The sequence below is a fragment of the Callorhinus ursinus genome, unplaced genomic scaffold (genome assembly GCF_003265705.2).
Source record: "Callorhinus ursinus isolate GAN/ISIS: 27379988/994484 unplaced genomic scaffold, GSC_fseal_2.0 scaffold30, whole genome shotgun sequence".
Lineage (NCBI taxonomy): Eukaryota > Metazoa > Chordata > Mammalia > Carnivora > Otariidae > Callorhinus > Callorhinus ursinus.
Window position 1 is genome coordinate 12,921,408 of NW_027397092.1, and position 27,113 is coordinate 12,948,520.

Sequence of the window (27,113 nt, forward strand, 5' to 3'; positions counted from 1 at the left end):
TGCAAACACACTGAACTATACAGATGTATCTGTGTATATGCACAAAATGGGCGTGTAGGTGTGGATGTGTGAGTCAGCCTGGAAAGTACACACCGTGATCTGCTCATGGGGATGGTAGAGTCGCAGAAATTCAACCAGACATCCACTAGCACTCCCTGCATGAAGTAGCAAATTCAAAATATCTGACCCAAAATAGGGTCACCAAGACTGTGACTGGACCTCACTGGCGTTGCACCATATCTGGGCTAATGGAGCGCAGACACATTAACATTACACACTTAAATGACTGCTTTATGGTACCGGACAGAATTGTTGCTTATCCAGAGGAAGTTACCTGGGCAATTCTCAAAGACACCAGAACACCTCAGGGGTCCTTCACCGAGACTGTGAAAGACCTTCATGTTCCAATTCCCTTTTCCTCACATTACTCAGAGCACCTGTTTGATGATTTATGCAAAAGTCACCTGTAAGTCATGAAGTTATAAATGTTTTTAACAGTTTCATGTAAACTGAGAGAATATATACCAATGAGTATTTAAAATCACTAAGGTGGAAGCATAAAGCAACTTTATTTTCTCCCACTACCATTTTGCAGTTTCTTTTTACCCATTCTTTCTTGACCCTAGGAAATCTCACAAAGTTCCTATAGGTTATCCCATCCTTTTTGGATGAACAAAATCTCCACTCAAATCCGATAACCACACAGCTCTAATCTCTTATGCAACTGGAACTTCCTCCCCTCCCCAGCTTCAGCCCGTCCTAGGCTTATAAGCCTCCAGTGACAGAGAGAACATGGTTGTCTTTTGTCTTCTCTCTTCTAACTCCTGCTTCCCTAACTAGTAACAAGCATTTTCAGAGTTGCAGTGGGGATAAGCGAGGAGTTACTTGTAACAAAGATCTTACTCAGATGGTGAAAGTGTGACCTCAATAGACTTTTCGTTCTCAGTCTTCTCTCTGGTTCTTTCTCATCTCCTGGACCTCTAAATGCTGAATTATCTGAGGACTCAGCCTTTGGGACTTCTCCATCAAAACACTCCCTTTATGTTCTCATGTATTCCCAGGTCTTTAAATATCCACTGTAAGTTGAAGCCTCCCAAATTTATAATGTCAGCTTTGACCTTGTCCCTGAACTGGTCCATGCAACTACAAGTGTCTACCACAATGTCTAGCAGGTGTCTCACATTAACCATTTTAAAGCAGAGCTCCTGATAACTTCCCCCCCAACTATATTCTACCCATAGAACATCCTCCATCTCAGTTAATGGCAACTGCATCCCTACAGTCCCAAAAACCTCAGAATTACTCGATTCTTCTCTTAACCAAGTCATCTGTCAATAAATGCTGCTGGCTCAACCTGCAAAATCCATCGGGAATTCAACCACTTCTCATCACTTTTACCAGTAAACCCCTGGTCCAGGCTACCCTCACATCTTACTCAGGCCACGGCAGTCGCCTCCTGACTGGTCTCCCAGCTTCCACATCTGTTCCCTTATTATCTTTTAACCACTCAGAAGCCATAGCAAATCTTTCAAAAGGAAGGTCAGAATCTGTCACTCCTCTGCTCAACTAGTTAGTCTCCCCCTCATCATCCTGCTCCGGAGGGGTCCTGCCTGTTTGTCCACTCGGTGCCTCGGGTATCACCCTGTTTCAGGGCTGCTGCCTCGGCTCGTTCCTGTCAGGAATTCTTCCCCCTCCGTCTCAGTTTGCTCCTCACCTCCTTCCCACCCCCGTTAGCCTTTTTTTTTCTTTAATTTTATTTTATTATGTTATGTTCATCACCATACATTACGTCATTAGTTTTTGATGTAGTGTTCCATGAGTCATTGTTTGCGTATCCCCGTTAGCCTTTTACAGGCTCTCCTCGTGCTTTGTTTTTCTGGTGGTTTTATCACATCTGACTTGCCTCTTGTCTGTCCCTTGTTTCTTGTTTCTAAAGTAACCAGCACGAGAACAAGGATTTTTATCTGGGTGTTCACTAGTCTATTCTCAGAGTATAGATGTGTGCCAGGAATTCAATAAATATTTTTCTGGATGAACTCTGGCATCGCATGCCCTCCGGGCATGGCACCTACGAAGCCTCAGGATTTTATGGATATCTTGGGAAATCTCCCAGTGCTGAGGGTCTCCCAGCTCTTGCCATCAATCCTGGGATACCTCCTCTTTCTGGCCACCTGCAACTCTCCCATCAGCCCCAGATTTCTTACATTTTATCCCCATGCTAGGGTCAACCATCCTATAGGAGTCCACGTAGGCAGACACCATCCCAAGACCACATAACCCATTTCCTTTCTATGAGGTCCTCGCCTGGCAGATGGAAAAATGCATCCTTTGCCTTTCAAGCTCAGGAAATGCAGAATTGAGGCTTTTCAGAGATGAGTGGGCTCCACTGATATGCGTCCTTCCAAAACTCTAGTTCATGGACAACACTTTTCAAAAAAGATCCTTACTACTGTTCCCTTCAACCTCTTTAGGGATCTTCCCTTTTTACCCAGCCTGGAGGTGAGGGATGAGTCACGGAAGGCACAAAAATCTTTCCCTCCTCTTTTCCCCCTTCTCCTCTTCCTTAGCTCCGTCCTGTCGCTCACGAGTTATGCAAATGATAAAGACAGCCGTTACATATATTATATGAACAATCCAAAAAGAACAACACAATGAAATTTTAATTGCCTTCTTAAAGAGAAGAGTCTAGGATACATTATACTCATGAGATCCACACACTTTCTTGACTCCAGACAGAAATATTAATATTCAGTTAACTAGCCACTACAAATAGATTATATATACTAGTACAAAAAAAGATTTATGTAAGAAGCAACATTATATTTTGTGAATAAAGACCAAAAATATTCCATCTTGAAACTACAAGGAAAATAAACATACAGAAAATATTTTTATTTTTTTAAGATTTTTTTTTTTTTATTTGTCAGAGAGAGAGAGCACAAGCAGGGAGAGAGGCAGGCAGAGGGAGAAGCAGGCTCTCCGCTAAGCAGGGAGCCCGATGTGGGACTTGATCCCAGGACCCCGGGATCATGACCTGAGCCAAAGGCAGATGCTTAACCGACTGAGCCACTCAGGTGTCCCCAGAAAATATTTTAAAATGTAAAATCAAACTTCAACTAAATGCTAGAAAGCCATACTTCCTGTTTTATTAGTTAATGATGAAAAATATTCTTTCTATCATGGTAAATTAAGGCAAAATATTCCATGTGGGAGGAAAAATTATGATAATCTAATTTTGAATAGCTGTATTCCATGAGCTTTGGTTTTACAAAAGTATTGGATGAGATTTTTTTTTTTAGCAAACTTCAAATGTTTTCTATTACAAAGTATCTTAAAGGGCCTCAAATCGATTGTGCTTATAACCCAACAGAACGGGAAAGTAAACTCCGATATTTTTTCCAAATATCATTGAGAGTGCCTTCTTATATGCCTTCATGGTAAAACAGAACCTACTTACGTCTAAGCATACAGAAAGAATTTGCTCATATTTTTGTTTCTTTGAAAAACTGTATTTTAAAAATAAGATACTGACTACAAGAGCATGCATATCCCTTTTCTTAAGTGCTACACTGATTCATGTCCCACATAGTAAAGAGGTAGAGCTATCAGAGTAGAACAACCTGGAATGATGTTAATGATGTTCAGAGAATTTTCTTTCTTCTAATTTCAGAAACTGTCAGTTTTCTAACTGCAGTCTAGGTGATAGTAGACAAGATTAGAAAAAAAGCAGTACTATAAAGAAGGGTAGGAAGAATAGAAGGTAATAACTGAAAAAAGGCAGACCTACAAAGAAAGATAACAGAGCTATATTTATTTTAATCATAGTGGGCAGCTCCTTTTCCTTTGGAACTCTCTGACAAACACAATGGCAATCCAGAGTTTCTGTCTGGACTACATTTATTTTTGGAAGTCAAATAGCTCTCTGATGGTAATAATAATAAATCTTACAATGTCATTTCCCAAACTCTGGTCATTAAGGAGACACATTTCTATACCTATGTGATATCCTTGAATCACCTATATAACTTTTTACTTAATACATTTCTATATATGTACTCATTTAAAAAAGTTAACATGAAAGGATTTTTAGACTAGCAAAAATACTCTGTATGACACTATAATGAGGTATACATGTCATTATACATTTGTGCAAACCCAAAAAACATACAACACTAGACGTGAACCCTAATGTAATTATGGACTTGGGTAATAACAATGTGTCAATGTATGTTCATCAATTGTAATAAATGTACCACTCTGGCGGGGCGGGGGGGATGTTGATAAAGGGAGACACTATGCATGTATTGAGTTAGGGAGTATATGGAAAATCTTTGTACCCTCCTCTCAATTTTGTTATGAACCTATCAATACCCTAAAAGGATGAAGTCTTTATAAAAATTTAATATTAACTTTGTTCTAATCAATATTTTCAGGAATAACATACATAAACACACAGTTTTGACACACTAGTTATGTTTTTTTCTTAAAACTTTTTAATATAACTATTAAAATAAAACTTGTTTGTCCATGGTCTGTCATCTAGCCAGTCACTAAAAAAGTAGCTGCAATATTAGTAGGGGAGAGACTATTTGAAATAAGGCAAGAATAGTGATAATGAATAACAGGGCGTGGCAAACTATACCCATTGCCTGTTTGTATAAGTAAAGTTTCATCAGAACACAGCCACACTCATTTCTTTATATATTTATTATCTAAGGCTGTTTTTGCACCATGGTGGCTAAGCTGCGTATTTGCGACTGAGTGACTTCCACGTCTGAAAATATTGATTATCTGGCCCTTTAGAGAATAAATTTGTCAGCCCCTGATCTGGAAAGGTTCTGCATTTAGAGTACCTCACAAGTGTCTTGAGGAGTGGGCCTTAATTCAGAAAAATGAAACTGGAAAAATAAAACAAAATCTTTGGGATAAAGCAAAAGCGATTCTAAGGGGAAAGTTTTAATAATATGGGCCTACTTCAAGAAACCAGAAAAATCTCAAATAAACAACCTAACCTAACCTAAAGGGGTTTGAAAAATAACAATAAATAAAGCCCAAAGCTAGTAGAAAGAAGGGATTATAAAGATTAAAGCAAAAATAAATGAAATAGAGACTAAAAAAAAAGAAAAACCGGAAACTAAAACCAAGAGCTGGTTCTTTGAAAGTATAAACAAAATTGATAAACCTTCAGCCACACTCACCAAAAAAAAGGGGGGGGGAGAAAGAAAGGACTCAAAAAAAAAATCAGAAATGGAGAAGTAACAAATGACCCTTCAGAAAAACAAAGGATTATAGGAGAATGTTATGTATATGAATTATATAATATAGTTATGACAATTATATGTCAACAAATTGGACAACCCGGAAGAAATGGATAAATTCCTAGAAACATACAATCTTTCAAAACTGAAACAGGAAGAAATAGAAAACTTGAATAGACTGATTACTAAAAATAAAATTGAATCAGTATTCAAAAAATTCCCAACAAACCAAAGTTCAGGACCAGATGGCTTCACAGGTGAATTCTACCAATATTTAAAAAGAGTTAATACCTATTTTCCTCAAACTATTCAAACACACTGAAGAGGAAGGAAAACTTCCAAATTCATTCTATGAGGCCAACATTACCCTGATACCAAATTCAGACAAAGACACTACAAACAAAGAAAATTACAGGACAATATCTGTGATGAACATGGATGCAAATATCATCAACAAAAAATGAGCAAACCAAATTCAACGATACATTAAAAAAATATTTTTCCACGATCAAGTGGGATTTATTCCAGAGTTGCAAGGATGGTTCAATATTTGAAAATCAATCAATATGATACATCACATTAACAAGAGAAAGGATAAAAACCAAATGATCATCTCAACAAATGTAAAAAAAAAAAAAGCATTTGGCAAAATATAACAACCATTCATAAGAAAAACTCTCAAGAAAATGGGTTTAGAGGGAACAAATCTCAGCATAATAAAGGCCACACATAAAACAAGCCTATAGCTAATATCATAGTCAATGGTGAAAAACTGAAAACTCTTCCCCTAAGAACAAGGTAAGGATGTTCACCCTCACCAGTTTTACTCAAAAGAGTACAGGAAGTCCTAGCTGCAGCTAGACAAGAAAAAAAAATAAAAGACGTCCAAATTAGTAAGGAAGAAGTAAAACTGCCACTATTTCAGATGACAGGATACTATACCTAGAACACCCTTAGGTTTTATTTTTTTTTAATTTATTTTTTAAATATCTTTTTTTTAAGATTTTATTTATTTAATCGACAGAGAGAGGGGGAGAGAGAGACAGCGAGAGAGGGAACACAAAAAGGGGGAGTGGGAGAGGGAGAAACAGGCTTCCCGCGGAGCAGGGAGCCCGATGCGGGGCTCGATCCCAGGACCCCCGGCATCATGACCTGAGCTGAAGGCAGCCGCTTAACCAACTGAGCCACCCAGGTGCCCCGACCCTTAGGTTTTAAACCAAAAAACTATTAGAATTGATAAATGAATTCAGTAAAATTATAGGATACAAATTAATACACAGCAATCTGATTTCTATACACTAATAATGAAGTAGCAGAAAGAGAAATTCAGAAAGCAATCCCATTTACAATTGTACCAAAAAGAATAAAATATGTAGAAATAAATTTAACCAAGGAGGTGAAAGACCTACTCTGAAAACTGTAAGTCACTGATCAAAAAACTGAAGATGACACAAATTAATGGAAAGATATACCATGCTCATGGTTGGGAAGAATTAGTATCATTGAGATATCCATACTTCTCAAAGCATTCTAAAGACTTAAGGCAATCCCTACCTTAATATCAATAGCATTTTCACAGATCTTCAACAAATATTCCTAAAATTTGTATGCAACCACTTAATAAGACTACAAATAGCCAAAGCAATCTTGAGAAAGAAGAAAAGAGTTGGAGGTATCACCATCCTAGATTTTATGATATACTACAAAGCTGAAGTAATCGCAACAGTATGATACTGGTACAAAAACATACAGGTCAATGAAACAGAATAAAAACCCAGAAATAAACCCACACCTATCTCATCAATTAATTTATGACTTGATTGGAGGAAGCAAGAATATACTGGGAGAAAAAGTCTTTTCAATAAATAGTGTTGGGAAACTAGACAGCTACATGCAAAATGAAACTAGTCCACTTTCTTATACCATACACAAAAATAAAGTCAAATGGATTAAAGACTTAAATATGAGACCTGAAACCATAATATTCATAAAGACACAGGCAGTAATTTCTTGGACATCACCCTTAGCAACATATTTATGGATATGTCTCCTCAGACAAGGGAAACCAAAATTAAACTACTAGGACTATGCCAAAATAAAAAGCAAAGGAAACCATCAACAAAGGAAATGGCAACCCAGTGAATGGGAGAAGATATTTGCAAATGATATATTTAATAAGGGGTTAATATCAAAAATATATAAAGAACTTATACAACTCAACATCAAAAAACAAACAATCTGATTAAAAGTGGTCAGAGGTCCTGAACAGAAATTTTTCCAAAGAAGATCTATGGATGGCCAACAGATGCACGAAAAGGTGCTCAATGTCACTAATCATCAAAGAAATGCAAATCAAAATCACAGGGAGAAATCATCTCACACCAGTCAGAATGACTAGTATCAAAAAGACAAGAAATAACAAGTGTTCATAAGGATGTGGAGAAAGGGAACACTTGTGCACTGTTGGTGGGAATGAAAATTGGTACATCCACTGTGGAAAACAGTATGGAGATTTCTCAAATATTGATAACAGAAATATCACATGATCCAGTAATTCCACTACTGGGTATTTATCCAAAGACAACAAACAAAAACATTCATTCAAAAAGATACACGCTTATTGCAGCATTATTTACAATAGTCAAGACAGAGAAGCAACCCAAGTGTTCATCAACAGAGGAATGGATAAAGAAGAGTGGTATACATACACAATGGAATATTACTCAACTCTAAAAAAGAATAAGACTGAAATAAGTCAGATAAAGACAGATACCACATGATTTCACTTTTATGTGGAATCTAAAAAACAAAACAAAAAACAGACTCTTAAATACAGAGAACAAATTGGTGGTTGCCAGAAGGGAGGTGAATCAGGGGATGGGCAAAATAGTTCAAGGGGATTAAGAGGTATAAATAAGTAAATAAGTCAGGGAGATGAAAAGTACAGCATAGGGCATATAGTCAATTATATTGTAATAATGTTGTATGGTAACTACACTCATCCTGGTGAGCACTGAGTAATGTATAGAATTGTGGAATCACCATGTTGTGTAGTAATGTATAGAATCGTGGAATCACCACGTTGTGTACCTGAAACTAATCTAACACTGTGTATCAACTATACTTGAATTAAAAAAAAAAATGAAACTGGAACTCACAGTATTCTGGTGAGGGTAATGTAACAATGAAAGCCCAGTATGTCATCTGGGAAACTACCCTCAAAAACGCTTGCACACTCCCTGTAACAGAGGATTGGAAAATGAAGGTCTACACACAATTTTTAGGTTAAATTGAAACACTAAAGGATGTATTACTTTTGTGATCCTCTTTTCTATCCTGTTTTATTATTGACTGCCAAATAATACTGATTTTGCTGAATCAGATGCTTTACTGTAATCCTTGGTACAGATTAAGAACTAAATGAAAAGCTGTTTACTTCTATGATTGAACTATTACAGTATTCTATCACAAGTGGGAGAAGGGAAATTTTGATTTACAGTCACATAGTCCTGGTAACATTTCCAAGAGTTTGGAAGATGAAATCTTATAGCTAAAGAACATGTTTATGCTTCAGATAAGCATCAACTATAGCTAGTTAAATCAAGTCATACTAAATTTAGTATGACGGTATACAGATGTTGGTAAATATTCCCAAATTGTCTTTTGCCATTCACCAGAATTTAGCCATGCTAGAATATACAAACCCACAATTAGCCTGGAATTTGTCCTATATGTGCTGCTACTAGACTAGGACAAAAATATTCCTCAGATAGTCTTCACTGTCAAACTGAAAAAGACAGGTTAATATGGGAAATATGAAACCACAGCCCACTAGGAAAACCAAAGCTTATAGAAAACACAGCAATTCATCTAACGTACATATGATGATATTAAAAAAAATGCGCTCATACTATAAATTTATTTGTTTATTTATTTTTACTTTTGTGTCCTTGAAATGAGGACTTTTTAAAGTAGCTGTCTTCTGTAAAACAGCAGGTACTCAGATAAACGATCTACCTGACCATTGGATGAACACAGCAGTGGCCTCCAGCTACAATTTTCAAAATCACTGACACTATCCTTAAAATTAATTGTACTAAAATTTAGCAAAGGCAAAGTATAGAGGAGAAACACTTTACACTGAACTAGAGAGGAATGCATTAAGAAAAAGAGAGAGTCCTAGTTTGGGACCAAGAAAAAAAAAGATAATTCAAGCATGATAACAGCTTTATTTACATGTTTACTAAATGAAACCACCTATAAGAAATTAGCAGCGCATAAATTTTTTCTTAAATTCGTCACACATTTTTCAATGCCTGGGTAGTGAATGACACATACTACAGAAGGTCAGTAAGTAACAACACTTGGAAGAAATGCAGTCCTGGGTCTAGGTATTATATTTCAAGTTTTGTTACATTTTTACCTGACTACGCAGGATACTTCTTTAGAGTAGACTAATTTCCTTCAGGCACTGAGCCATGGTAATTTGTGAGGTAGCTTTTCTTTCTCTCTCACTTTTATTTTTTCAGTAGAAGCCGAAGATACACATCCAGAATATTATAAAACTAGCATTTTGTTTATTTTGGTCTGCATTATAACTTTTCCATTTCCATTATGAAATGATTATTGGTTAAGTAAAATGAAGAAATAAGGAGGCATATTTCAGTTTATAGCTTTTTTTTCCTAACGGCAAAGTTCAAAATGTTCATCCAATCCTTTCAATCCAGGGTAAAATAGATTTTTCTATCACTAACACACACCCAATTTTAAGTCTCTGAGAAAGGTGTTTTGGAAGCTCTCAATTTTTCCAGTGATCTTCAGCAGAAACTGAACTGCAAGAAACATGTAAATTACTTTACCATGCCTTTTTTTTCATCTTTTTTTAAAACAAGGATTTAAATATACAGTGGCACTGAGGAAATAATATTGGTTCCCACCAATTTTTTCTGAGTCCGCTAAAATGCAATTTCCTGACCACTCTGTTATGTTAAATAAATCTAGTCCTCTGGGTCTCAAATGTCCATTTCTGTAATTTGGGTGGAACTGAGGCTAGGCAAATAAAACAGGCTGGCACCAAGTCAGGAATTAATGAATAATCTTAAATCCCCAGTTCCATGTTCCCTCTTCATGACGATGGATTTGGGTCCATTTAATTGTTTACTAGTACTTTTATCAGAATAGGCAACTACATGCTCTTGTGGGTCATTTTTTTTTTAAGAATTAAAAGAGCTTTTTTATAAGAAACTTTACTAAAAGTCATAATTGAAATGTTATATTAGAACTCTTTTACAATTATTTTTTTAAGATCTCAAACCACATGATTTACTGAATCTTTTACAACTTATTTGTGCTACCGCTGCCTTCTTTAAAAAAGACCGCAAGTGCCGAATGCTTTATCTTATATAATGCTTGTAAAATGCTTACCCACAAAAGACCATCATTATCTCTATTGTAGAGATGAAGACGCTAATTTGCTCGAGATTAGACATTTTGCTCGTGGTGTAGCTGGAGCATAGACCCTTAACGTTTGGGTACTAAATCCTGGGCTATTTGACCACGGAGTCTCTCTCTGCCTGTTTATTTTCTGAATTGTACTTAGAACATAACCGCCATTTCTCTCCACAATGTATTCTTGCTATTGGAAGAAAAACTTTAAAACATAAATCGTTTAACAAAATGTGATCTGAATGTTCCTAATTTTGATTCACCACCCCAAGTTACACGCTAGAGAGTATCTTTTTTGTTGAATGACTTTCTTTTGGAATATGGATTTTTCACAGACTTCACGTTCATAACAACGATGTTACCCACTGTGTCTCAAATATAGAACTCTTTCTCCTCCAGGCTTTCACAGAAAACTATGTGTGCCACTTTCCATGTAAACCATTGTGCTCAGGTTGAAATTTAGGGAGTGAGGTCACTTCAGGAACTCCCTGAGTAAGGCTGTCAAGGTAGTGTCCAAGTTATTTAATCTAAGTGTTTTAATAGTGGAAATCATTTGTGGGAAGAAACTAAAAGAGTTTAGGCTGGCAACTTCTGATTAATATACCAGGAAGTGATATGTGCTAATTCTGCTTCAGCTGTCAGCTCTGGGCTGCTGTCTGGCTGTCTCTCTGGACGCCTGTCACACTCTTCCCTACTGGTCACACTTTCTTAGAAGTTCTGTTTTCCATACATGAAACACACAGGGGCTTTCTAAGAGTCAAGCCTGGAAACCCCACTGCTAGCCTGGCACCTGGGCAGTATGTCCTTCCCAAATGGGTTATAAAAGCACAAATGCTGCAGATTTCCATTTTAGATTTTAACTCTCCATATATATGCTCCAAATTTCTAAGCTACTCAATGCTCCGCCTCCCATGCATCATGGAAAGTAGATTTCTTAGTGCAAACAACTTTTACTGTCAATTCATCTGATTACGAGCAGTTGTCTATTTTACAGGGAGAGAGAGAAAGACACCAACCCCACTGGATGTCACTTTTGCTTAGCACACACAGGAAAGCATGACAAGTTGAGACAAGCTTTGATTCTCCAAAAAGAAAAATTATGAGAGGCATTGTGCTAAGTATCTGAAAATCAGATTATGAGAACCTGGTTGGGCTGTGGGAGTTTACAAAGAAGAGGTGAAGACAATTTAGTTTTAGGCACCAAGATATCACAAGGAGATAATCAAAAAGAAGTTTCCATTATTGGCCCTCTGTTAAAAAAAAAATCCTTAATTTTGTTCCTAAGGGCAAAAGTGTGCAGAACTGAGAGGAGGAAGGCTGGGGACTAAGAGCAGGTTAGCTCAGGAAGATGAGCTTTAGCAATCTTTGCCAGTTTGTTAGCACTGCTCAAAATTAATCTTGTTCTCAAGGAGGTATTTATGTTGTTACAGGCTCCATCCCTTTTATGGATATGTCTTAAAAATAAAGATTGAATACCGAAAACTGCAGTCAAGATAATACTGTGCTCTAGAGTTGGTAATGTTTAGTACCTGCTTTGGGGGGAGATGTAAATAAATTGTAATATTTGCAAAACAAAAATACACAAAAAAGATATGGAGATGTTTGCAGTGTCTTTACTTCTCCTGTATGATTTCTTAATCTGTGTAATGAGTCCAAAACCACATGGAAGAGAACTCAGGAATAATCGAGAGGATTGAGTTAGCCCTGTGAGCCAGGGTAAGACCACTGATCACTCAGCAGAGGCCTCTCAACCAATCTGGGGGGCGGGCTGGCTAACACACAGGCCTGGGAAGAGGTGGAGGTCACCCTAATTGCAGAGTATTAGGCTCTTTGTTTCCCCATCTGACACCAAGCAACAGCAAGTGAGAGCAAGGCTCTAATATACTACCGCCCCTGTGACCTAAGCTACTTACACAGACATCAATCATAAGAGAAATGTAAGACTGTTGAATCACAGATCTGTACTTCTGAAACAAATAACGCAACATATTTTAAGAAAAAAGAAAAAGAAGATAACAGGAGAGGAAGAAAAGGGGAGTATGTCAGAGGGGGAGACGAACCATGAGAGACGATGGACTCTGAAAAACAAACTGAGGGTTCTAGAGGGGAGGGGGGTGGGGGGATGGGTTAGCCTGGTGATGGGTATTGAGGAGGGCACGTTCTGCATGGAGCACTGGGTGTTATGAACAAACAATGAATCATGGAACACTGCACCAAAAACTAATGATGTAATATATGGTGATTAACATAACAATAAAAAAATAAAAAAAAAAAAGAAATGTAAGTCACCTTTCAGAAATAAGTGGATCAAAAAAGAGGGTAAATATCTCTCTGAAAAATCACAATGGCCCTGACTCCATCGTGCAGCTCTGTCCATGCTGAGCAAAGGAGGGGAAACACTGGGCTCTACTCTGAAGGAAATGCGTGGGACAACAGGGTCCAGAGTGTATGTGTCTGCAAGTATGCTGGCCCAATAGGAAGAATCAGAGAACGGCGGCCACCAGGGGGAAAGTGGATGAACACACTAAGGTATATCTGCATAATGGGACAGAATGGATTATTCACCTTAAAAATGAATTAGAACAATGTGCAACAATACAGATGAACTGTAGCATCATATTATTAAGTGAAAAGAGTAAGTTCCACAAAGTATTAAGCCTTTTATTGTGGTGTTTAAAAAACTGAAATCATCCGTTTCCAGCTTTCGGTTCGTGGGGGACCAACGTAGGCCTCAGGCAGTTTGAACAGTTTAACTCCAAACATGGATATCAGACCAAATCATACAATTTACATCAACAATATGAATGACAAAATTGAAAAAGAAGAGTTGAAGAGATCCCTGTATGCCCTGTTTTCTCAGTTTGGCCACGTTGTAGATATTGCAGCTTTAAAGACCGTGAAGATGAGGGGGCAAGCCTTTGTTATTTTTAAGGAACTGGGCTCATCCACAAATGCCTTGAGACAGTTATAAGGATTTCCATTTTATGGTAAACCAATGCGAATCCAGTATGCAAAAATAGATTCGGATATAATATCTAAAATGCGTGGCACTTTTGCTGACAAAGAAAAGAAGAAGGAAAAGAAAAAAGTGAAAACTGTGGAACAGACTGCGACCACTGCAAACAAAAAGCCTGGTCAGGGAACACCAAATGCAGCAAATACCCAAGGAAATTCAACACCAAATCCTCAGGTCCCTGACTACCCTCCAAACTATATTTTATTCCTCAATAATTTACCAGAAGAGACTAATGAGATGATGTTATACATGCTGTTTAATCTGTTTCCTGGCTTCAAGGAAGTACGTTTGGTACCTGGGAGGCATGGCATTGCTTTTGTTGAATTTGAAAATGATGGACAGGCTGGAGCTGCCAGGGATGCTTTACAGGGATTTAAAATCACACTGTCACATGCCATGAAGATCACCCATGCCAAGAAATAACATATGGGAGAGTTGTCTTTAAAGCACTTGGTGTTATTTACAGTGTTTGTTTTGATAACATTTGGTCAGGCCATTTTTTAATAGTTGGGATGAGGGGGAGTGAAAGTGAAATTTTTGTGAATGATTTAAAAAAACCTAGTCTTTGTTTAGCCTTCGTGAACTATGAAATAGGAAGGACTCAATTTTGTGTAATAAACTTTTATTTGTATTCTTTAAAAAAAACTGAAATCACAGTAATAATAATAAATGGAATATCTACAGGTGTAATAAAAGAATCTAAAAAGAAAAGAAAATGTGGAGTCCTGGCTTCAAAGTGATGGTTATGCTGTAGGAGTGGGGGTGGGTGGGGCAGCACCATGGGTACATGTGGTTGTCTTGGGCCCACCTTTTGTTTTTAGTGGTTTTGCGGGTGCATATTATATTACTGAAGACATTTAACTGCATAAAAGCAGGCTATGAGTAAAATAATAATGCGAATATGTCATGAAACAAATACTATGATTAATGTAATTGTGTGCACCTAAGAAAGGGACAATACAGAAACTTACACACAGAAATATGTGGGTCTGTGTGTACACGTGTATTTCTGAGAGACAGAGACAGAGAAGAATCTCTGAAATAAACAAATGTAAATACCACAGGGTAGAGACAAATTGGTTCGCTTTCTACTTTGAAAGTCCTAACCCACCTCATTGCAAAGGAGCAGACTGTGTTTTGATACCTAATTTCACTAGGCCACGCAGCTCATTTGCAGCTGATGACCAGAATTCTACCAGATTTTTATTTAAGATGATTTAAGAACAACAACTCCTTTCTTCACAATATGACTACCACATACACTCTTTTAAATAATACATGTATTTTGGCCAAAAGCAAATTATAATCAGCTTCACAGTAATTACCATCTTTGACCTACCTCTCCCATACTATTTTACTTCTATTTCTAGTCGTCAAACATATTTCAATGAGATTTTTTTCCTGAACAGCAATTAATGAGAACCATTAAAATCAAATATATTTCATTCAATGTTCCTAAATATTTATTGATTTACTATTTTTTAGAATTAATTAATTAATTAATTAATTAATTTATTTATTTATTTGACACAGAGAGAGAGGAGAAAGAGAGAGAGGGAGCACAAGCAGGTGATGCAGCAGGCAGAGGGAGAGAGGGAAGGAGACTTCCTGCTGAGCAGGGAGCCTGATGCGGGGCTCAATCCCAGGACCCTGGGATCATGACCTGAGCTGAAGGCAGACGCTTAACCAACTGAGCCACCCAGGCGCCCCTAAAGTAATAGTTTAAGATTAAGTGTAATTCTGCTCAAACCCCAGATTTTTATTTCACACTGGATAAGGATTAGATCTGCATATATTGTCTGCTTGGCGGCATGGAACATGGACATGCTGAGTGTTCCAGGGACAGAGGTTGCAATGCCCCAGGACTAGGGTGTAACAGGTTGTAATGCACTGTTCCAGTCAACCAGGAGGGAGATAGTAGTTCTGCTATAGGAATTTGTTGAAAGCTTCACAAAGAAAGTAACTGAGCCTGTTTTTCACCTTCTTCTAATTTTTTGAACAAATAATACATTTATAAGGTTAAAAGTCAAAAACTTACACTAGAACACTCATTGAGAAGTCTCTTTTTTTTTTTTAAGATTGTATTTATCTATTTGACAGAGAGAGAGACACAGCGTGAGAGGGAACACAAGCAGGGAAAGAGGGAGAGGGGGAAGCAGGCTTCCTGCTTAGCAGGGAGCCCGATGCGGGGCTCAGTCCCAGGACCTTGGGATCATGACCCGAGCCGAAGGCAGACACCCAACAACTAAGCCACCCAGGTGCCCAGAGAAGTCTCTTTTCCATCCTTTTCTCCCCCAAAATATTTTCACCCTCAAAATATTTAATGATGCAAATTTTCTAATATCCTTCCATGCACATTCTATGCATACACAGGCAAACACATGCACACACAAATACATTGTGTGTAAATGAAAATGTTTTACAATTTGCTTTTGCCACGTAACAGTATGTCTTAATCATACTTTTAAATCAATATATAAAGTGTCCACAATGTCTTTTTAAGGATGAGTAGTTTCCAACTCATAATTTAATAGGTTTACTGTCATGTATATGTTACCATATTTTCCTATTACAAAAAGACAGGAGGGATAATCTTCTACGTCCATCATTTCTTGATTGAGTACAGATAGGCTAAAAACTCTGAATTAAAATTTATGGGTTAAATGTTAAATACATTTGTAATTTTGACAGATAATTCTAAATTGCTCTCCTCAGAGGTTGTACCAATTTTATACTTTTATCAGGAATTTATGAGAGTATCTCTCTCCCAAAACCTTCACTAATGCAGTTTTACATTAGAATTTTGTTCTTATCAAAGTTTATAGGTAGAAATGATATCCCATAATGTTATTGTGTACTTTCTTCTTCTAAGTAAGGGTAAACGTGTTTTAGTGTATTTAACAGTCACTGGTATTTCTCTTGTCAATGGACAGTTCATGTCCTTGAACATTTTTATTGGATATTTTCTTACTCATCTATAGAACTGATGTATTAGAAAAAGTGGTCTTTGTCTTATAAGTTGCAATTTTTTTCAGTTTATTATTGTCTTTTATTCTTGCTTGTGGCAGTTTTTTTTTCTTTTACTGTCATGCAATGTATATTTTATGTAGCTGAAATTACTGATCTATACCTCCATAGCTTTAGGTAGGGTAACATACTAAATAATGCTTTTTCAGATCTAAGACAATATAAAAATTCTCATGATTGTTTTTAACCCCACTGTTTTTTCTGTTCATACTTATATCTTTGGTTCATTTAAGATGAATCTTCAGTTCTAAAGTCATGGTGAATAGGTTATTTTAGCATAGTGGTATGGAGTAAATTTTCATTTTAATGAACAAAAACTAGAGCAAAAATCCATTGACTAAGTATCTAATATATCACTCATGAAAGGCAGTAAAACATATGTTAGAGAGAAAGGTTAAATTTTTCAAGAATTAGCCCCTGTAGGCTAATCTTCCTAAAGGTTCTATGGAAAACGACTACATCTGAGTGTTTAAATTGGTCAGTCCTGGTAGAGGGCTGAGACTGGGGATCTGGGCTGGAGCCAGTGAATTGTAGGTCATGAATTTGCAATCTCAAGGCTTAGACCCCTGAACCCTGATGACACAAAGGGAAGGTTTCCCATTCATGAAGACTGAAGTGTAGAAACAGGCCTGGAGGTCAAGGTTCCATATTTTTTCAGCCTTGATCATATCAGAGGAAAGAGACCATGCTATTTCCGACCACCCAAGCTCCAAAGCCAGTGCTAAGATCACTAAACTGGTTCTAATTCTGCCTTTGCTGGATTGCAGGGCACTATCACATAATGCAACAAAGCAAAGAGAGAACCATAATCCTGTTGCTGCTGCTGACTCCATGAGCTTCCCCCTGTAAATGCAATTTGTGGGCTGGGGTATGTGCTGCCAGGTCACCCTCCTGTGTTCACTCATCGGCTCTGGCTGAGTGAAAACTCAAGAAAACCTAGCAGGCTAGAATCCTGGTTCTGCAGTTTCTAACCCACCTAGCTTCGATAAAGTTATTTAGCTTCTCTGTACCTCAGTTTCCTCATCTGTGCAGTGGGCTAATGACAGCAACCAACCTCACACCACTGTGTGATGACTTAATAAGAAAACCCATTTATGGTGGTTAAAGTGTTGTCTATAATATATTAAGTGCTCCATAAATATTAGCTTTTATTAACATACTTTATTTTGATCTATACTCTGTCAGCAGTTAGACAAGAAAAACAAATAAAATACAATGTAAAAAGTGATGTGATAGAGGAATAACATTTGTTATGGGGCAGAAAGTAGGTTTGAGTTTATCAGACTGGGCTTTCTTATTTAAGGGAGAGAGAGAATCTATTTTTTAACTATAATGTTGTAAATTTCTTTTTAAAAAGGATTTGAAAATGATACTTCTGTGGTCTCTAAATTGATGACCTAAAAAGTTTTATGCGTTTCCAATATTTACAAGATTGTAAATACTTAAATACTAAATACTTAAGTGTCAATTTTAATATGTAGTTTTCCTTTTGGACAACAGTCAATGAGTTTATTATTTATTTTGAAGTTAAAACACTTTTGGTAATATGAGTAAAAGAAAGCATTTTTCAGTTTGGGACAGAAGTTTATTTTCCATTGTTTATCAAAGCAGAGTTGGAACAGCAACCAAAGATATTGTGCCAACAAGTTTCATGAGTTTCGCGAGCATAAATAAATATATTTGTTGCCACAAATCTCCAACAACTAAATGCTGTGGTAATGGAACAAAGCTGAAGACTCTTCAGAAAATTGCAAACAACTATTTGACATATAAAGAGCCATTGAAGGGAAGCTTCCCAATACAATGATGTTATTTTCCTGCCTTCCATTTAAGCCAGGAAAGAATAACTACAGCGAAGAATGTTAAAGAAGGTATAGTCTGAAAGAGGGAGGTCATGCGAGGACATCTGGCACCTACTTGTGCTTTCTCCAAGTGGACTGAAATTCAAAATAACATTTTATCATAAAAATAAAAAATTCTGGACAGCATTCTAATATACAGCTTCATATTATATTGATGTGTGCTACTTTCCTTCCTCATTTAAATTAAATGGATATTTGGATGAATGAATCTCTGAATATAGTAACTGAAGAAAACTTCTCTTTGGATGTGAAGAAATAGTTTACTCCACCAACAAATCATTTTCCCCACCGTACAACAGAATGAGGAAAAGATTTTGGAGCCAAACTGGCCCAGGGGAAATAAGACTTGACTTCAGTAGGCCTAAGAGGCTTAACTGAATCTGAGACCCTAAATGAGTGAAGGGGGAAAACAACAGATTCTCCTTTAGACAGACAGACAGACAGACAGACACACACACACACACACACACACACACAGAAATGAGCGTTCCTTTATGTTCTGGGCTCAGATTCTCAGATAGGAGAATCCACCCAACCAATTATATAAAATAAAAACAAGTCTCAATATAGATACTTGTTCATGTGTTTCAGACATTAACTCAAGAGATGAATGCCGCCCCACCATTTTTTCTCATTTTATTATAAACTACATATGTCCAAACTTAAATTTTCAGCAGAACAAGCCTTTCAGGATACGATTTTAGCTACGAAGATATTCCAGTGAACAAGCAGAAGACGGTTATTTCTTTTAAATAGAGAAGGAAGGTCCCTGACTCCGTATTACTTGCAGACGAGCAAAGAGGAGTAATGACACAAAGATCTAAAAATGCCAAACTGCACTTACTACTTATGCTCTTTGTCTTTGAACGGTAACCAGAGCAAAATAAGATTATTAAGGAAATGAAAAAAAAAATCAGGTGAAGGAAAAATTCCGGTAATATGGGACACTGCCCTCTTTCCAAATACAATTTTAACTCTGGCCCTACACTTAATCTTTCTTTTTGAACATTCAACCCAAGTCAAGAAAATTAAATTATTATCCACCATACTCCCAATTACTCAACATATATTTTTCGGAGCTTGCGACAGATATAGCAGGAGCAGTTCCAGGCTTGAGGCTATGGCAATAAACAAGACAGAGTTTTTGCCCTCGAGGATCTTACCCAAGTGTTGGGAGTGAGATGATCAACCAACAGATACCCACCAAAAAAAGAGTAACACAATTTTTTAAAGTTAATGACCTCACTTTGCTGCTAATGCTGCCACCATTTCCCCAAATGATTTAGATTCAAAACACTGGTTAGCTTTCTTATTTCTGAACAGACCCAGAAACTTAGGCTGAAAAAGATTTTAGAAAATTTCATTGCCGTATGAACAGAAATCTATTATGTGCCATAAGAGAAACAGAAAGGGCATCATTTTCATGTAAATCTTCCACTACTACTATATTTTATGTTCACATTGTAATCTACATAGAATACTAAAATATCTTACCTTTGACAGTTGGTCAAAATTAATTGCTATGGTAACATTTTTATTTAGGGCAAATACTAACTTTAAATTTATGTCAACATTTTTACACTGACACTGTATAAACCATACATAAATGGACTATAATTCAAAGCTGTCACTGAGTGCAGCAATAGTTTACAGTCTTTCCAGATACCTCATGCTACCAATTACAATAAATAGTTTTATGTAAGGAAATACCACTTGATCTTTTACATAAAAGAATACTATTACTTAAGGAAAATTGGTAATAGTTACTTTTAAGACATATCCAAATAAATATGACTTACACACAAAGTAAAGGCTTCATAAAACCTTTAGTTTTCAAATTCTAATCACCACTTCTTCCAATTCTGCTATTCCCCACCAATCCCAAATATTAAATCACATAATTCTTTCTGGGCAATGGCTTAAGTGGATTTGGCTGCCTGGGCAGGAAGTAAGGAAGGAGAGGACTGGATTCAGGCTCTGGGTGGTGCCTATATTACATCAACAGCCCCCTTTACTAAAAACACAGACAAGTGTGAATAAAGAGTTGCACTGTCTCTCTTCAAACTCTGCCTTGGCTCTGTATGTTGTTTTGATGAAATGTGATGTGGAAAATGCTCATTCTATTTACAACTAAGAAGACATACACTGTCTGATGATTAATGGAAATGTCACAACCACTTTCATCAGTCAGTGGCTGTGCCTTCTCACCTACTATCAAACACTGTCTTTGTTCCTAAGTCTACCACCCTTGGATCTAGTCTGGATAGTATTTCAGAAGTAAAAAGTGAAGCACAATGACAAAAGGTTGAGCCATATAGAATTAGCCCCCAAAAAAGCCAGGAAGGAAAATACAAGAAGTAGCAAGGATACAGCAGCATAACCCAGACCTTCTGCAAGTCCCCAACTCACTGGTCCAATTCCTGGGCTCACTTAATTTTCCCATCTTCCAAGTATTTTTCTTAACCTTTCCAATGTAAGCAGACTTTGGTTATCAATATTATATTTAAATGGCATAAACTGTACAGACATTCTTCCTAGGAGTTTCAAAGAGAATTTATTGGGTCTTTAATATAATTAGCCACGCTTTATTACCTTTTCTTTTGTGGAAGCATGAAATTAAGTTGAAAAATGTAAATTGTATGTAATTATGAAGATTAATTTACAGTAGACTAGAAAGGCAGTAAGCCAAATAGAAAATATAGAATGATATGTGTTCCCTGGGTTCATGGAATTATGATTTCTGGTGTTGGAACCACAGCATGTACTTACCTCTACCTCCCGTCCAATAAAATAGTTCATATTCCTGTTTGTCTTCTATAATTAAACTTTAGATTTTACCTTTTCCCAAACTGTTTTTTCTACAGAGAGGAACTAAACTTTTTATAACCAAGCAACAAAAAATAACCCCCAAATACTGCCTTTTAGAAAGGAAAGAAGACTTAATTATGTACACTAAAAGATGATTTTAGTTACTGAAGGTAAACAGGTCTAAATAAACTTGTGACGGTTTCTTCACAGGAAGCAATTATAATATGTATTTGCTACTTTTAGTTTACTCAACTCAGAAATTGCTCCCAGATAAAATCATAACAGGCACATGAAATCAATTTCAGATTTACTGAATTTCTCATGTAAGTTCAGATTCACATTTTTCCACCTCAGGTAAGCCAGACTGCCAAAAACAAATTTCTGAAATAATTTTTTTCTAAACTTTGAGTAGATATGAATGCTTATGTCACAAAAAAATGAAAATAGATATAGTATTTGCCTTAAAAAATTACCTGAATGGGAATAAATTGATTTAAGTAATCATTCTAAAAGATAAACATTATACTTCAATACTACTAGAAGTATCACATTATTCTAAGTATCCATGTTAGGAAAGCTAGACACTTTTAGAAACTTCTTGAATTTTGTAATAATGATGAAGCTTTCAATCACACATAAATATAACAATTGATTTTATTCTATATGAGGAAGACTTTTGGAGTTCATATTTCAAAATTAGATTCAGTTCACATTCAATATTATAATCACATTCCAGAAAATTATTTTTTGATATTTATTTGAGTAAGCTATTCTTTCACAGAATACCTGTTGCAGTAATTTCCAAATTCTCTCTGAGAAGATTATACTGGTTTTTTCATTTGGCAGGCAGCTGAGAAACAATATTCAATATAAAATTCCAAATACTTATTTAATGACGTAGGACAGAATGCCAACTTCTAATGCATCACTTTATGCCAGACACTGTACATCACTCAGAATTTTAATCTTTTGATATAATTGTGTAAGTGAACTGGAAAACCAATTTATTAAGGAAAAATATAAAGGGCTGATTACTCCCATTCCCATTACAACACAGAAACTGAGTAACAAACCCCTTGTAAAATGTTCACTGGCTCTTTCCAAATCAAACCCATTAAACACACAAAGCGATACAAAACCACTCTAACGTCTATGCCTTCATTCTCACATTAAAATAAAGAATTGTAACTATGACTGAATTCTTCAAAATTCTAAATGAAGTTATGACTTTCTGGGATTCAGAGTCATCAGTAGACATACCCCTCCAAACACAGACACTTACCTTCACATTTCTGAGTAGTTTCACTCTGCTTGTGACCAGCAGGGCATTTGCACTCAAAAGAACCCACGGTATTGATGCAGTTTCCTCCCTGACATATCCCAGGAATTGCCTGGCATTCATCAACATCTGCAAGAAGAAAGCACTGTGAACAAAGATACCACTACCTTCCAGAATATCTACACCTATTTCTTTAATGTAATGTACGGAGAAAGATCAGTTCTCAAGAGCATGGTGTAAGGGGAATTGGGACCACTTTGTAGGCATATATTTTAACTCATATTAATCATGTATGGTATAGATCTCATTTGCGTTGTTATTTTCTCTTGGAATTTTATTTTTTATTAAGAAAATCCATCCCTGTTGTGCAGAAAACCAATCTCTTGCTTTGATTTGCTGCAGAACACTTCTGGATGCGTTCACTTTCCTGGTGATGGGTGCTCAGGCTATGTCCATCTTCTTCTTACCAGCTCAGGGCATGATAAAAATCAAAGTCTCTACCACGTCTCTTTATGGAGTTGTATAACTATGGACTGTGTAAACTCAGAGACTCTTAATCCCTTTGCTGTAGACCCAGAGCAGAATTACTATATCACAGAGTGTGTATATATATATATATATATATATATATATATATATATATATATATACCCAGTATGAATAAACAGTGCCCAAGAGTCAAAATGCCTTCATACCACTGGCAATCCTACACCTACAAGTAGTTCACAAACCTCTATTGTCCATGAGGATTCTTGTGGGGTCTTTTTTCCCCTCCTGGCTAACACATGACATAAATATCCAAAATCCTAATTTTCTTTGGTCTAATAATTGTAAAGGGATATTAATTCTAGTTTTCACTTCTCTAATTTCTTCATCTGAAGGTTGTCTGTATCCCTTAAACAGTGTTACACTGAATTTGTCATATTTTTTTCAAGTTTTTATTTAAATTCTAGTTAGTTCACATACAGCTTAGTTTCAGGTGTAGAATTAAACAATCCAACACTTATATACATCACCTGATGCTCATCAGAAGGGCACTCCTTAATCCCCATCCCCCATTTCACCCATCTCTCCACCCACCGCCTCTCTGGTTACCATCAGTTTGTTCTCTAGAGTTAAGAGTCTGTTTCTTGCTCTGTTTTTTTTCTTTTCTTTGTTCATTTGTTTTGCTTCTTAAGTTCCACATATGAGTGATATGGAATTTGTCTTTCCCTGAATGACTTATTTTGCTTAGCATAATATGCTCTAGCTCCAACTACATCGTTGCAAACGACACTATTTTGTTCTTTCTGATGGCTAAGTAATATTCCATTGTATATATATACCACTTCTTCTTTAACCATTCATCAGTCAGTGGACATCTGGGCTCTTTCCATAATTTAGCTATTGTTGATAATGCTGCTATAAACATTGGGGTATATGTACCCTTCGAATTAGTAGTGTCAAACTCTTTTTCTAAATTTAAAACCTTAAAAATGGCAATTATCTTCTTCATTCTTTAAGCTATTAGTTTTATCCATTTAGGAACCAAAATCTTAATATTGATGAATGAAATCCAAGAAACTGTAATAAAGATTTTCAGACAAATAAAAGTTAAGAGTCTACAAGAAATGTTAAAAGAAGTTCTTTAGCAGGAGGGGTACTTGGGTAGCTTAGCTGCCTAAGCATCCAACTACTGATCTCATCTCAGTCTTGATCTCAGGTTTGTGTTCAAGGCCTATGTTGGGCTCCAAGCTGAGTGTGGAGCCTACTTAAAAAAAAAAGTTCTTGAGGAAAAATAAAAATGAGATAAAAATTATGGTCTACACAAAAACCAAAAGCACTGAAAATTTAGTAAGCATGTTGATAAATTTAAAAGACCTATTTGTTATTTTTAAATAAACTTAAAGATAACTGGTTGTTGAAAACAGCAACAGCAAAGTAATAGTAATGTATTTTGAAGATTACAAAATGCAAAGTAAATAGTATAATCAGAACAGCTAAAGGATTAAAGGGGGAAAGTGAAGAATACTATTGTAAAATTATGACATCATAAGTCAAGTGGCATAATATTATTTGAATACAGACAACAGCAAGTTAAATATGTAAAGACAAACACTAAATTTTGTAATTTTAAATAAAACTAACATCTTATAATGTTAAAGAGATGGCGCTAATGATCCAATTATGGATATAAAATGAAATACTAAAATATACTCACTCTAATAGAGGTAGGCAAAGGGGAATAAAAAATGGATGGGGCAAAAAGACAAGAAATAGTAAGATACAGATTTAAAATCAATAATATTGATAATCATAGGAAGTATAAATGGTATTAGTAATTCAATTAAAAAGGCTGAAATTGCCATAATTGATTTTTTTAAAAGATGTAATTTATTTTGCTTACAAGAAACCCACTTTGACAGAGATAGCTTAAAAAGGAAAAGAATGAAAAGATGTATCATGTGCTCAATCAAAAGAAAGCTGGAGTGGCTAAGTTACTGTACAAAGTAGTCATCAGAACAAGAACCATTACCACAGATATAGATGGATATTTCATAATAAAAAAGGGGTCAATTCATTAAGAAGACAGAATAATGTACAAGGTGTATATGCTGACTAAAATGTTAAGCACTCAGAACAGAAAGTGACAGACCTGAAAAAAGAAAGAGACAAATCTACAGTTATAGTTGGACATTTCCATATTCCTTAGTAACTAACAGAACAAGTAGACTGAAAATCAGCAAGGATACGTAAGACTTGAACTATATTTTCAACCAACTTGTCCTAGTTGACGTTTATAGAACACCCCACCCAACATTAGCAGGATATACGCTATTTTCAAGAGCACGTGGGATATTTTACCAAGACAGACTATATTCTGAGGCCATGTAAAAAGGCTCATTAAACATAAAAAAAATTAAAATCATACATAGTATGTTTTCTAAACACAACAGATTTAAACTAGAAATGAATAATAAAAAACATCTGGAATATCCTCAAACATTTGGAATTTAAACAATATACTCTGAAATAATCCGTGGTTCAAAGAAGAAATCACATGAAAAATGAGAAGACACCATATTACAATTGGTAGGACCCAGCTAGAGTGGTGCTTAGAGATAAATATGTAGAGTTAAGATGCTTACTTTACAAAAAGAGCAAAGTCTAAAATTGGTTACCTAAGTTTTTACATAAAGAAATTTTAAGAAGACGAGCATATTAAACCAAAAGTAGCCAGAAGCAAGAAAATAACAATAAAATAGAAAAATTGTCAAACAACAGAGATATCAATCACTACAAAACCTGGCTCTCTGGAAATACAAGTAAAACTGATTAGATCTGATCAAATTCTACAGAGATTAGAAGGATCAAAGGAAATAGTATGAACAACTTTATGGCACTAAATTCAACAATTTAGATAAAGTGTACAAATTCCTAGAAAGATAGAGCTACCAAGGCTCACTCAAGAACCGATCATCTAAAGAGACCTACATCTATTGAAGTTAATATAATTCATACTTGAAAATTCTTTTTTTTTTTAAGATTTTACTTATTTATTTGACAGAGAAAGACACAGTGAGAAAGGGAACATAAGCAGGGGGAGTGGGAGAGGGAGAAGCAGGCTTCCCGCTGAGCAGGGAGCCCGACGTGGGGCTCGATCCCAGGACCCTGGGATCATGACCTGAGCCGAAGGCAGACACTTAACAACTGAGACACCCAGGCGCCCCATACTTGAAAATTCTTGCACAAAGAAAACTTTAGGCCTAGGTGGCTTTCCTGCTGAATCCTTTCAAATACTTAAGAAACAAGCAGGTGAGCTGTACAAAAAAAATTTTTTTTTGAAGATTTTATTTATTTATTTGACAGAGAGAGAGAGCACAAGCAGGAGGAGTGGCAGGCAGAGGGAGAGGGAGAAGCAGACTCCCTGCTGAGCATGGAGCCTGGCCCAACATAGGGCTCAATCCCAGGACCCTGAGATCATGACCTGAGCCGAAGGCAGACGCTTTACCGCCTGAGCCACCCAGGCTCCCCTGTACAAAAATTCTTGCGGAAAAAGAGAACAGGGGACACTAGCCTACCCATTTTATTTGGCTAGCATTACCCTTACCCCAAAGCTAGGAAAATACATTACAAGAAAAAAAACAGCACGATAATATATTTTTTGAATAGGCACACAAAAATTCTTAGCAAGGTAACTTTAGCAATACATAAAAAAATTAATACATCATGACCAAGTGAGGTTTATCCGAGGAATTTAAGGTTGCTTCAACATTCAAACATCAATCAGTATAATGCATTATATTAACATGTTGACTAAGAAAAACACATGATCATATTATAATGTGAAAAAAGCAAGTGACAAAATTCAACACTCAGTCATCATTTCAAAAACCTCAATAAACCAGGAATATAAGGGAGCTTCCCCAACTTGATAA

General features: G+C 36.2%; 1 protein-coding gene and 1 pseudogene across 1 annotated transcript in view; one reads left to right on the forward strand and one right to left on the reverse strand.

The window, feature by feature from the left end:
* Positions 1-27,113, reverse strand: part of FBN2 (fibrillin 2) — a 255,478-nt gene that overhangs the window by 152,218 nt on the left and 76,147 nt on the right. The window contains exon 7 of the mRNA XM_025860885.2: positions 22,699-22,824. Coding sequence (XP_025716670.1) covers positions 22,699-22,824 — 126 coding nt within the window. The remainder of the gene's footprint in view (positions 1-22,698; positions 22,825-27,113) is intronic.
* LOC112815096 (U2 small nuclear ribonucleoprotein B'' pseudogene) lies at positions 13,400-14,258 on the forward strand (annotated as a pseudogene).